Below are 13760 nucleotides of genomic sequence, written 5' to 3' on the forward strand. Positions count from 1 at the left end.
GGGGTCCAGCCCTTCCCTCTTTGGGGTTGGAGTCCTGTTTGGATTCCAGGTGTGGATCCCCACTGTCTCCTCTCCTGTGTGTGAATCAGGTAGGGGTCTGGTGACTCTGAGTGATGGCTCCCACACAGGAGGCCTGGGGGCTATGTGGCTTAGGGGAGAGAGTGGGCGGGTCTGCAGAGCAATGGGGCTCCCACTGGCTCCTCTGAGATAAGGTTGCTCCAAACCGGAGGCCTTCCCTCCCCTCTTAGATTATCATCTCCCCAGACCCTGAGCAAGCATCAGTGGAGCCCACCTGAGTGCCGCATGCGGCGTCAGCCCCCATGGCTGACACGAACATGGAAGGTCTGCCTTTGAGTGTGGGGGACATGGAGAAAGGGCCAAGATGGCAGTGGTCACTCATGGCTCCAGGCCAGCATGGAGCACATGTTGTGGCCACCCTGAGTGCAGAATGTTTTACTACTGCGGGGGACGTCCTTGATGCCATCTGGTTGCATCCTAAGTGAGTCACAGTGACAGGCTGGTGACATCCAGACAGCCAAACGAGGGGGCAAAGCTCTGTAGTACCTCTCCAGGCGCCCGAGTCCCCACGTGTCCTCACTTCCTTTCCAGTGCTGCCTCGGTGGTCGGCATGTCTTGTCAGGTCCCCACTTACGCTGACCAGTCCTCGGCCTGGCTCTCCCCATTCACTCTTTGGCCCTGTCGGAGCTTCTGGTCCAGCATCTTGAAGGAAGCCCTTGCTGGCAGTGTCCCTGGGGTCCTCCCACTGCCCTTTATTATTAACACATGTACGTCACCTCTGGCACACTGCACCGTGCTCACCCCAAGGCTTCAGCATTTCTGAAAAGCCCCTTATCTCATCCCCATTCCAGGCCTCAGCGTCTCTCACCTGAGATCAGGATACCTCCTCCTTATTCCATTTTCGGGGCTTCCTCTCTCACTTCTCCAGGGGAATTACCATTTTACAGCTTGCCACAGTTTCCTTGCTCTGGCCTGGGCCAGTCTAGACATTCCACCAAATCCACAGGGCTTTAGGGGAGAAAATATTTTTGCCATTCCATATTCGGAGCCAATGTGCTGAGGAGGGGACGCTTTCTGCGGACAGGTGCTTCTCAGCGAGCCACAGCCAGCAAGGCATGCAGAGAGAGCTGCCGGGGCTCCCTGGGGAAGCTTCTAGGGGCCCTGTGATGACTGGACTCAGAATTATTCCCCAGCGGCCTCCTGACTACCCCTCCTGGCCCTCAGCCCTGGAGGTGGTTGTAAATGTAGGAGGCCTATCATGAAGCCAAACGGTTTGTAGTGCTGTCTCTCCCAGTCATCCCACGCTGTCTTTTAATTCCTATTTCTGTCACCAGTAACTATTTACTAAGAGTTGGCCTTTGGTGCTTGTGTTTCCCGCTGCCTGGGGGGCCAGACCGACCCACAGGGAACACCGCCCTTCACGAATGTGTCAGCTTCTCCAGCAGAAGGCTGTGGGCCGTGGCACTGGGCAAGACACAGCTCCGGTCCCCAAGGTGGCCTCTCCTCACACACAGTTAACAGGCTACTGATGTGGGGTTTCAGCAGGTGGGGAGGGGATGCCGGCAGCCAGAGTCGGACCTCCTCCTGGGAAAAGGGAGACCCTGAAGGAGGGTGGGGAGCAGCGGAGAAGGAGGGTGATGCCAGCTGAGGAGCTTGTGTGCAGCAGCAAGAAAGACCCCAGGAAGCGTAGGGGACTCTGGGCTCTGCTCTGTCTGGAGCAGAGTGTGGATTTCATTTCAGTGCTGCTGGGACAGCAGGTGGAAGAGCAGGGAGGAGTCAGATCATGGAAACCTCCAGGCCAGGCTGCGGGCATGGGCTGATCTCAGCAGGGTCAGGAGGCTTAGAAGGCAACATGATCTGGTGTGTTTTAGGAAAAGCAGTTGCTTGCTTGCAGAGGGGAGGATGGACCAGAGGCAGCAAGCTTGGAGACAAAGAAAGTGATCTAGAGGCTGCCCCGGTCATCCAGTCTGGCCCTGAAGGTGGCCTGGGCGGTGACAGGCTAAGGTTGGGGTGGAGAGGGTGCTTCAGCAAGGAGAGGAGCAGCAGCCAGTCTGGGGGTGGCAGGAGTGGGCCAGGCAAGCATGAGGCATAGCAAGGGGGTAAGGGGACATGGGCATTGATTTGCAGTGGAAAATAAGGAAGAGTGAGTTTAGTGGGTCTGGAGAAACCTGTATGTGATGTGGCTGGTGAAACTAGAAAACCTGTGACGGTGTCGAGCACAGGTAGTGTTTCAGAGAGATCGGGGCTGTGCAGGCATCAGGGAGGGCAGAGGGAGGCTGTCTGTCCAGGGTGTCGCAACCAGAATCCAAGAGCCAGGTGAGAACTGCATATGGGCAGTGGAGGAAGGCACAACGGAAAGGACAAGTGCGAGAGCTGTTTCCAGATGAGCAGGACTTCATCAGTGCTGGACAGGGCGTACGGCTCAGGGGAAAGGAATGAGTGTCAGAGGGAAAGATCTGAAAAGCAAAAGCCATTTATGTGGGCAGGGCCTCGACACTGGTGCAGCAGAATGGGGCTGTCCCGGGTAAAGGCAGGGAAATGGAAAGAAAAGTGATTGGGGAATGACAGTGTGGGAAAGCGAGTGTGGTTTGGGTGTGATGTCAGGGTGGTGGTGGCAAGACATCCACGTGGGCAGCTGGAGGCTGGCGAGCCATGGACAGGAGGTAGGGATGTGGGAAGTGGCTGATAGAGCCACCTCTACAGTGGGAGCCTTGGCCATGGATTTACTCCCAGAATGCAGGCATGGATGGGGCGAGGACAGAGGTGGGACATGGCATGTTTGGGACCAGGTGGAGGGAGAGGAAGCAGAGATGACATAGAAGCAGAAGAGTCTCAGGGCCACGTAGGAGGGTGGCTCTAGCATCTGGTGTGGTGTGAAGGGCAGGAGAATGAGGAGGGCTGGAGGCAGCCAAAATGAAAGGCTGGTGATGAGCAAATGATGTGCACCAGCCTGACAGGGAGTCTGGTCTGGCAGGGAGGGAGCAGGGCAGGCCCAGGAGAGGAGCTCAGAAAGAGGGCATAGTCCAGACTCCATAACAGGCTGATGTGAGCCTCTGTGATGTGGCCTGCCCCTCCACTTGCTTCTCTCCCACCTCCCCTGTAGCTGGTTGTGATGTGGTTTCTCTAAGTCAGCTTGCTTTCCCTCTCTCCTGGGCCACTGTCCCCCAAGTGGAACTGGAGCACCTCCTTCCTACCCCATCCTTCCAGTCTACAGGAAGCCCTCTCTGACTACCCCAGTGGAGATCAGGTGTCCCTGATCAGTGCCCCCATAGTAGCCCCTGAGACCCCCATTACACCAGATGCTTTCTGAAGGAGGAACCTTGCCTGTCTCACTCTTGGTGTTAACTCTCTTGGTCCCCAGAATAGTGCCTGGCACATGGTAGGTGCTCAATAAATATTTGAAAACTGATGGAGTGGATCTCATGTAATGCTCCCAACAACTCCATCCCCATTTTACAGATGAGCAACCTGAGGCTCAGAGAAGTTCAGTAATTTGCCCAAGGTCATGCAGAGTCTCAAGTGACATCCAGGATTCTAACCCGAGGTGCTCAGTACTCACAGGTTCACCAGGGGCACTTTTGCCAGAGAAACGTGGAGAGTGAGGCGGAAGGATCACGTGGTGTCCTGGGGAGGGAAGATGGGGGACAGGTAGCCTGCACGCACATACACACACATGCACAGACATACACACACACACACACACACACACACACACAGTGTTAGCCCAGGAGTCCCGGGAGAGCCTGAAAGGTTTTCCAGGGCCCTCAGGCAGGGGCACAGGTGTGGAGGAGAGAGCACTTGCCAGGCAGGTGGAAGGCGCTGTGATGAAAGAATGTGCTTCCCTCCGCAGGAGCGGCTCCTGCTGTCTGTCCTTCCCCGTCATGTTGCCATGGAGATGAAAGCAGACATCAACGCCAAGCAGGAGGATATGATGTTCCATAAGATTTACATCCAGAAACATGACAACGTGAGGTAGGGGTGAGGCTGGGGGAGGAGGAGGGAAGGGAGGGAGAGCTGGACCCCCACGGAGACATCCCACTTCCCTCCTTTCAAGTGGGCACAGCCTGACAGGGTGGTTTGTTGACTTTGGAGAATGTGTTGTCTAGAGCATGCCAGCCCCACCCCTCCAGGTATGTTAAATGTGAATTATCATGGTGTCCCCTGTAACTTTTTTGGGGGGTGGGGAGAGGGGGACAGCGAGGCTGCAGGGAGAGAATAGAAACAGGAGGAGGAGAAAGGAGGAAGCACCACCACCCGCTTTGGGGAGGAGCTCCTAGCCTACCAAGAGAGACGGAAAGCATAGACTGGGACCCGAATGTCACCACCATCATCTCATCTTCACCACCATCTGGCAGCTTCCATGCCTCCTAAGCCAGTGCGTGCCAGGCACTGGGCCAGGCTCTGCCCACCTTATCACCAGTCCTCCTGACAGCACTGCAAGCCAGCTACCTTTATCAGCACACCCAGTTGATAGATAGGTCATGTATGCTATTTACTTCATATATACTCTATTTGAAATTTTCCGTAATAAATTTAAAGAAAAATAAAATCACCAAGAAACAACTGGACAAATTCAGAACGTGGGACAGTCTACATTGTGTACTCTTTAAAAAGTCAGTCATGGAAAAAGAAAAAAGGGTGGGGAATGTGTTCTAAATTAAAAGACTCAAGAGCTCAAGGTCCCCCAGCCAGCAGTGGTACAGACAGGCTGCACCCAAATGGCCGCTCCAGAGCCCACGTTCCTTTCACTGCATGTTTGCCGCCTCCCTAGACAGAAGCTGCTGACAGCAGGGACGTGCAAACAGATGTAGATTAATAGAGTGCAAAATCTGCTTATGAGTTCCATGGGGACACGAAGCGATACAGTGGCCTTCATCCAGCATGGCTTCCTGGAGAGCCCGATAATCCTCCCATATGCCCAGAAAAGGAGCTGCTGTGTTTGCCTTCCGGAGAGTTCCTTCTCCCCAGGCAAGTTTCCCTGGGTCTCACGAGTCCTCTAAGTTTGGTGTAAAGAGGACTCTTTGGAGGCTTGGCCTGAGTTTTCAAGGAAGTGATTAAATGAAATAGTGCAAATTACACACACACACACACACACACAGAGAAGGTGAGGCTGACAACGGCAGGGGTGAGGGAAGCACTGTTTTTTTCAGGCAGAATGAGAACTGCCCAGTTCCCAAGTCTGCCCTGGGATCCAAGACTGTGGATTCTGCCTGCGTGTCTTCCATCTGTCTGTCAAAACTGAGACTCTAAGCCTTTGGGAGAGACATGTATCTGCAAAACACATTGGCCCCAGTTCTGGGGTTCTCCCAACCCCTCACGCTCCTCTGTCAGGTAGGGACAGTGTAGGCAGCAGTCACCTTGGTCTCCCAGGAAGACGGCTGCCCCTGGCTGAATCTCCACATCCCGGAGAGACCTGCGGGTGTTGCAGCTGAGCCGAGCTCAGGGAAGTGGAGTGCGTGGCTGGACTCCTGGCCTTGAGCCCTTCAGGCAGTGCAGATGTGCTGTTTCCCTGCTGCTTCTCCCACCCACCTTGGCCCTCGCATGGTGGAATGATCGCTAGCAGTGAGAGCTCACGCCTTTGCAGAGCTTGCCTGAACTAGCCACTGCCCTAGTGCATTCATCTACTCAATCACCACAGCAAAGAAGAGGGCTGTACTGTGATTATCTCCATTTTACAGGAGAAAAAGCTGAGGCACAGAGATGAAGTAACTTTTCCAAGATCCCATCGTTGGTTAAGTGGGAGAAACACCCCCAGAACACTTTCTGATACTAGCTTTTACCCAGCCTGACTACCAGACATATGTTTTTACGTGCCCAGGAGAAAGGAGTGTGTCCGAGGAATCTGTGGGAAGGAGGTTTGGGGAGCCCTTAGGCTCACAGGAGACTCAGAGGAGAGACAGGAGAGAGATTTGGTTTCCTGTCTCTGTGTGTGTGTGTGTGTGTGTGTGTGTGTGTGTGTGTGTGTGTGTGTCTGTGACTGAGGAGCCACCAGGGGCCAGGGGTCTCCCCCTTAGGACATATGAGGAAACAGACTTCCTATTAGAACAGATCCCATAGGCTCAAGTTTAAAGTGGGAAGGGGTAGCCCACCAAGTGGTCCCAACATGTACAAGCCAAGCCACTGAGCTCCCCCTTCTGGAATTTTCTTTCCTGGTCCTGTCCTCACCACCTCACTGGCCCAGGCATTGTCCCTGGCACAGCGTGGACAAAGGTGCTTTCCTTGATTGCTCTCAGCTCCGCAAGCTTTGTGCAGGTTTCACTCATTCAGTGGAACACAAAGGAAATCCAGAAAATTCACTGCTCAGAAGCAGTCTGGCCCTCCAGCACAGGTTCCCAGCCTGCTTCGGCCAACACAGCCGGCTCACCCGCCACCCCTGCGCCTCGCCCAGTTCCTTGCCCTCTCTCACCATGTCTTCTCCCACTCAGCAGGCATCTTCCTATTCCTCGTTCCATGGTGCTGGCTCTTGGGCCCCAGCCCTCTAGCAAGGGTGTTTGGTCAGAGGGGCTGACTCAGGCCTCTTCTACGGTGACTGCCCTTGGGGTGACACCTCCCTCTGTCTCTCTCCCACGGAGGCAGTGACTTTGGGTTGATAAAAGAACACTGCCCTAATCACAGCCTGCACGTCAGACCCCTGCTACAGTGGGGGTATTTCTGTCTGGGATGTGCCAGGATCAATGATGGCAATCAGGAAAGAGATGAAAGGAGAGAAAAAACAAGATGCTATAATTTTCATGGGGTCAGAGATGATTCTGACTCTGACATCGCCAGGGACAGAGGTGGCTGGTACACATTAGAGGCCAACTGCAAGCAATCATATGCAAATGTCCCTCTGGGGCCTCTTTCCCTGTTCCATCAGTAGCACTGGTTATAGCCCTTGGTAGAAACACAATGCTCACTCTGGTCTCTGTTTTGGGGTTGAACTTTTGGCTTGGGTTGATGGTTAAGTACGAGATGGAGGGGTGACATCATAGTTTAAAAACACCCTTTGAGGCTGGGCTCATGGAGAGCCAGTGGGGCACAGTGGTTAGGCCCAGGCTCTGGGGTTAAGCAGTTCTGCACGTTGCCTCTACTCTGCTGTTTCCCGGCCATGTGACCAGGACAAGTTACAGGCATTGAGCCACTCTGAACCTCAGTTTCCTCATCTGTGTAATAGGAGAGGAAGAGTACCTACATAATAGAGTTGCAAAGAGTAAATGGAATAATGTGGGGAAAGTGCTTAGCACAATATCGGGCACATAACAAGTGTTCAGTAATTGTGAGCTGCCATTATTATTATTACTGTTATTTTTATAATTATGATCACACTCATATCAACAAAGAAAGGCCTGGGGATTCTCTAGTTGGAGAATGGAGGGTGATGAGTCACATTCATCAATTCTCTGCAGAGTTGTAATATTTAGAGAGGGTGATGACATGCTGTTCTCTAGCCCCACTGAGAGCAAGGCCACAAGAAAAATAAATCAACTGCACAGCATGACAGGCTGGGCCTGGATCTAAGGAAGAGGAAGAGACTGATGGGGGTTTGGGGAGAAGAGTTTGTCTTGAGTAGGGAGGGGTGACAGGCAGAGGCCACCACTGTCCATGGCCTCATTCTCCCCTGAGGAGAATGGTTGTGCAGCACACACCTCCTGGGGGGCGGCCAGGGACTGGCCAAGAGGCCTGTAGGATGTTTTGGTGCTGAGCCACCACTGGCCATGGGCAGAGGCAGGCCAGAGGCCAGGGGACCCCTGGAGACCCCTAGAGATATTTAGATGTCTCCCCTGTCCGATGTGTGGTGACAAATAGGAATTTGTGTTTCTGATGGGGCAGGTCAGCTGGAGCCCAGGTCCATGCTGGGACATCCACCAGTGGCTTGCAAGCCCTCCTGCCTGTCCTCCCCCACCCCAGATACCTGTGCTCACTGCAGCCGACAGCACCAGGGCTGGGGGGGCTGTGCCCTCCCCACACCTGGGAGGGACAAGGGCCTCTGGGACATGCCAGCAGAGGCTATTCTGGAGGGAGGGACAGCTCCTGGAACTCTGCCTGGGGAGGGGAGAAATCAGTCAGTCTCGGCCTTCTCAGCCAGAGAAGGCGCCATACCACATGGGTCACAGGAAAGGTAGATGCAGATAGACCTTGGCATCACCAGCTCACCCTTGCCCAGGAGTCAGCAGAAGGGAACAAGATGAGCACCTGTGTTGAGCAGACGGGTCCACACCCAGCTCTGCCGCCTGGTGACGTGGGAACTTGGGCAAGGCACCTAATCAGAGCCTCAGTTTCCTCACCTGTAACATGGGATGGGGATAGTCCTCATCTGTAACATGGGATGGCTGTTCACTCATCCATTCAGCTAGTGTTTGACCTCTGCCTCATCACTGGGGACCACCAGCCACACTGCAGGACACTCAGCTAGAGGTGGGCAGTGCGACACAGATTAAAGTACACATCATCGTTGGCATCATGAAGCTCGTCTTCTGTTAGAGAAGACACTAAACAATGAATAATTAGTCAATTGAGTTTATCACACTCTTGTAGGTGCTAGGGTTTAGTGACCAGGAGACACGGACTTCATGGGGTATTAATGTTAGACAATGTACTGCTCTATTGTTCTGTTCTAATTGTGATAAAAGGCACAGAGGAGCAGCATCCATAAGAGGGGGCCCAGCTATCTAGCCCAGGACTCCTTGCAGGGCTGCTGGGAGCTGAGGTGAGGTAGGGCATGGAAGGCCCCCAGCCCCGCACAGCCCAGGAGGCTGCAGACTGATTGCCCTTGAGGCAGGGCAGACAACCAGGTGAGAGTCAAGGTCAGGTAACTCAACACCCCAAAAGTTTCAGGGGCCAGAGAACGCCCCAGCTAGGCCCAAGAGGGCTCTGAAGGATTCTCTGCTTTCACGAGAGCTCGTTCTTAGCGTGGATGGCGCTGCACCTGACTGGTCTGTGCCTGAGCTGGAGCCCTGAGGTTTTAAAGGTCGTAGGTGGTGGGTGGGTGAGAAATCATTCCAGACTCTTCTTTGGGTGAAGGGAGAGAAGGCCGTCTCCTCTAGGGGGTGCTGGTCCTCTGCCTAAGAAACATTCCCCGCAGGGCTCCAGGGTTCAGGATGGAGCATGGGTGGGGTCAGGCACCAGAGTCCTGTGGATCTGCAGCTGGGGTCCCAGCAGAGGGGCTGCCAAGCCTGGTGTGGCAATGGGGTAGCCAGCCCACCTCCCCACACATCAGGGGTGTGGCAGGGTCTTGGGGAGAGATCCCCTCTCTCCTCAGTGTTTCCCCAACACCTCCCGCTTTTAAGGTTACTATCTCCTCTCCTGTCTCCTTCAAGGACTTGGCTGCGTTCCCCAGGTTGCTCTGGTGTCTGGCTCTGCTGCAGCATGGTTCTGAATTATAATGACCACGCGACAATGTCCAAGATACTCAGATACCCGTGGGTGGATTGTGCACCCTGTAGGCAGAGGGTGGAAAATGTTTACCTTCCACGCACACCCTCAGCCAACAGACCACATGAGGAGGGGCTGTGAACATCCTGCATTCCTGTCTCAAACCTGACATGAAGAAAAGTATTCTGGGCTGGGCACGATGGTTTATGCTTGTAATCCCAGGCCCAGAATACTGGGAAACTGAGGCAACAGGATTGCTGGAGCCCAGGAGCCTGAGGTTATAGTGAGCCAAGATCTTGCTGCTACACTCCAGCCTGGGCAACAGAGCAAGACTCTCTCTGTATTTTTTTTAAGTATTCTGAACTCTACTCCCATACCAGTTATAGATGTAAGTGGTCTTTGTGTTATTATTTTATCCATTCCACAAACATTTACTGAGCTGCTGCTATATACAGCCTGCCACTATGAAAAAGACACCATCTCTGCTCCTTAGGGAATATCCAACCCTCTCAGTGAGGGAGTTCAGTGCTACAGGAACAGCAGCTTGACAGTCCAGGGGGCCCTGTTGGTGGAGTCACTAGGGTTGGGTCTTTTAAAAAAAAAATTTATGGATTATTTTAGTTATGATAAAAATACATAGCATAAAACTCACCATCTTAGCCATTTTTAAATGTATAGTTCAGTGGCATTAAGTACATACACATTGTGCAACCATCATCACCACCATCCATCTCTGGAACTTTTCTTATTTTCACAAGCTGAAACTGTATACGCATTAAGCTCTAACTCCCCATCCTCCCTCCCGCAAGCTCCTGGAAACCATCATTCTATTTTCTGTCTCTATGATTTTGACTACTCTAGGTAGCTCATGTGAGTGGACACATACAGTATTTGTGCTTTTTGTGACCGGCTTATTTCACTTAGCATGATGTCTTCAAGGTTCATCCATGTTATAGCATATGTCAGGATTTTCTTCCTTTTTAAGGGCTGAATAATACTCCATTGTCTGAATATACCACATTTTATTGATCCATACAGAGTGTCCACTGATGGACACCGGGTTGCTTCTACCTTTTCGCTGTTGTGAATAGTGCTTCTAGGAACATGGGTGTACAAATACTTTTTTCATATCTGTGCTTTCTATTTTTTTTTTTTTTTTTGAGATGGAGTCTCACTCTGTCACCCAGGCTAGAGTGCAGTGGCATGATCTTGGCTCACTGCAACCTCTGCCTCCTGGGTTCAAGCAATTCTGCTGCCTCAGCCTCCCTAGTAGCTGGGATTACAGGTGCACACCACCACGCCCGGCTAATTTTTGTATTTTTAGTAGAGACGGGGTTTCACCATTTTGGCCAGGCTGGTCTTGAACTCCTGACCTCAGATGATCCGCCCACCTCAGCCTCCCAAAGTGCTGGGATTACAGAAGTGAGTCACCGCACCTGGCCTGTGCTTTCAGTTTTGGTGGGTATATATCTAGAATGGCATTGCTGGATCATACGGCGATTCTATCTTTAGCTTTTGGAGGAACTGCCATCCTGTTTTCTAGAGGGCCTGCACCATTTGACCTTCCTCCCAGCAGTGCACAAGGGTTCGAATTCCTCCACATCTTTACCTGGGATTGTGTCTCAACAAAAGACCTCAGTTTGCCTTAAATGCAGAATGGGGATTGGTGGGGACTGGAGTCAGTAGCCAGCAAGGACTTACTATTTTAGCTCTGTGGACTCAAAATGAGGGGTCCTGTGGGAGATAAGAAGGGAGGGAAGACGGAGCAAACAGGCACTGACCAGTTGAATTTGCCCTGCTATGTCTTTGAAACAGCTGGAATCAGCTGTTACTTATGATTATGATTCTAATAAAAATTTAGACATAGGAAGTATCATTCTGGGCTGAGGTAAGTCAAGGAAGACACCATGAAGACGGAAGGGTTAGAATCAGGCCCTAAAAGAAGAATGCGATTTTTTACCTTTTAAAAAATCAACATTTTTCTTTTTTCTTTTACCTTTTTTTGAGACAGAGTCTGACTCTGTCACCCAGGCTGGAGTGCAGTGGTGTGATCATGGCTCGCTGCAGCCTAGACCTCCTGGGGTCCAGCAGTTCTCCCACCTCAGCCCCCCAGTAACTGGGACTCCAGGCACCCGCCACCACACCTGACTGATTTAAAAAAATTTTTTGCAGAGACCGGGTCTCACTATGTTGCTTAAACTGGCCTCTGACTCCTGGGCTCAAGTATTCCTCCTGCCTCAGCCTCCCAAAGTGCTGGGGTTACAGGCATGAGCCACTATGTGTGGCAAAAAATAAACATTTTCATTATGTGAAGAATGTATGTTCTTTGTAGAGAAATTGGAAAATAAGAGCAGTATGGAGAAGAAAAAGCACTCATAGACTCACCCCCGAGGTCACTAACTATTGCTAGGTCTTGGTGCAGTTTCTTCTTCCTTTTGTGTGATTTTCCTTCAGGAAGCATTTCCCTAAATCTTTCCAGACTTTCTAAACAGAATGTCTGTAGGTGCTGTGGGGCGTTCCATCGTATGTACAGTAGGGGTAGGATCTGGGTAGGCAGAAACAAGAGAGGGGTTTGGGTGGGCGGGAGGGGGCCTGCAGGAGGCCTCTAGTCGAATCCAGGACATGCCTCGACCTAGGACCTCTGGACCCAGTCCTGACAGTCAAACCAGTCACTGGGTCCCTTGTCTTGGTTTCCACTTGCTGAAGAAAGGCGTCCTGTTGTCCCTGCAAGAGTGGAGAGAGCGCGGCCGTCCCAGGGCAGGCTCTCCCTGTTGGTGGAATTCGTGCAGGCATTCCGTGTCCAGCAGGCTCCCATAGGCCTTTCCCCCTTTCCCTTTCCCAGCCTATGCCCCTGGATGGACCTGTGGCTGCTGCCAGTTCACATGCCCCTCTCTCATCTTTTTTTGTTCCACTCCTTGGAAAACAGGCGTCTGGTGTCTGATCTCAGCCCAGTGTTAATAAGACCACACCTGATTGTGCTGACTCCCCTAAAGGACATGAGTGACTCCTTGCTCCTCCTGTACCTTACTAGGGGCATGAGCCCAAAGGATTCTTCAGGTTGGATGATAGGGGACAAATGGAGAGGGCACACTGCAGGGGACAGCACTCTTGGTCAGAAAGAGACCACTGGCCCATCCAGAGGTGTGGCCACTTCAGCCTCCCCAGCCCACACTGGGCCCGCCCGGGTACTTCCCCAGCACCTTCGGCTCCCAGCTTCCTGGGAGTTGGGCTGAGACCTTGCCATACTCCCTTCCCACCCTCTACCACTCAGCACAGTTCTTGATGTGGTCCTGGAGCTCTAACGATGCCAAGGGCTGCAGGAGATCAGAGGAGCTGGTGATCACCACCGCAGGCTCCCCTAGACCGCCAGGAGAACTCAGCACCTGGGTGTCCAGAGGTGCTGCAGGATGTGCACAGGAGAAGGGCCAGGCTCTGACAGCTTCATAAAGTCATGGGCCTGTTAGCAGCAAGTGGGAACAACCGTGAGGAAATGCACTTCACCAAAAGCGCATGTGGTTTGGAAAGCTGAGCCGAAGCTGCTCAGGAGGGCTGAAGGGCCTATTGTGGTAATTGGGACTGTGTCTCCCACTCTTGCCCCTGGAATAGAATGCAGGAGACTGTGAATGATGGATGGCAGGCAATTAGGGAAGTGTGCACAGCCAGGGTGGCCCTACCTCAGTTCTGTGCACCCGCCATGAGGGCCTGATCCTGTTCCCAAGAGGAGCTCTCTGATGGGAGCTAAGAGATGAATGAGCACCTTCCTGCACGTCTGGGCCAGCGCTGAGTTGGGACATGGCCTTCAGAGTTACTCTGGGGAAGATCAGGAAATCCTGGCCAGCAGAACAGACAGTCTGCTGTAGGGTAAACCTGATAAAACTGAAGAGCCTGCAGAAGTGACAGTCATTAAGCAGAATCCTCCCCCAAAGCTGCGGAGAAATGTGACTTTGTCTCTGACAGGAGGTGGGGGGATGTGGGGGTGGCAGGGTTTATATAAATGTGTGGGGAGGCTTTGGGGGCTTCAGAGTCAGGGCCTCAGCAGCAACCTTCCCTGGGCTTCCGCCCACCTGGCATAGAAGCCTTGCTTTGAGTGGCTCTTCCCTGGCAGGCAGTGACCTGCCCCTCCCTGGTTCCTCAGTAGCTGACCAGGAAGAGTGGATTCCCAGGAGGCTGCAGGGAGGTACAGGTTTTCAAAGGCACCTGGGGCTCCTCACATAGCACACAACCAGAGACCACCCATGTCCCTATGTCCCTGGTACCCATTCAGCTACTGGTTCCGTGCACATGGCGTCTGCTGGGGGACAGGCTGTGGACTTCATGGGCTCCTGTCTCAGGTGACATGCTTGAGTCTCCAAGAGGCTTTGTGGGGCAGAAGGAAGAGGTCACAATTTTGA

General features: G+C 52.8%; 1 protein-coding gene across 4 annotated transcripts in view; it reads left to right on the plus strand.

Annotated features, from left to right (window-relative positions):
* The window catches only part of ADCY5 (adenylate cyclase 5), a 164562-nt gene that overhangs the window by 96112 nt on the left and 54690 nt on the right, over positions 1-13760 (plus strand). For all 4 annotated transcript variants that reach the window (XM_015130012.3, XM_077993792.1, XM_077993793.1 and 1 more), the window contains one exon: positions 3869-3990. In XM_015130012.3, the coding sequence (XP_014985498.1) occupies positions 3869-3990 (122 nt within the window). The remainder of the gene's footprint in view (positions 1-3868; positions 3991-13760) is intronic.

This window comes from Macaca mulatta, chromosome 2 (assembly GCF_049350105.2).
Source record: "Macaca mulatta isolate MMU2019108-1 chromosome 2, T2T-MMU8v2.0, whole genome shotgun sequence".
NCBI classification, from domain to species: Eukaryota; Metazoa; Chordata; class Mammalia; order Primates; family Cercopithecidae; genus Macaca; species Macaca mulatta.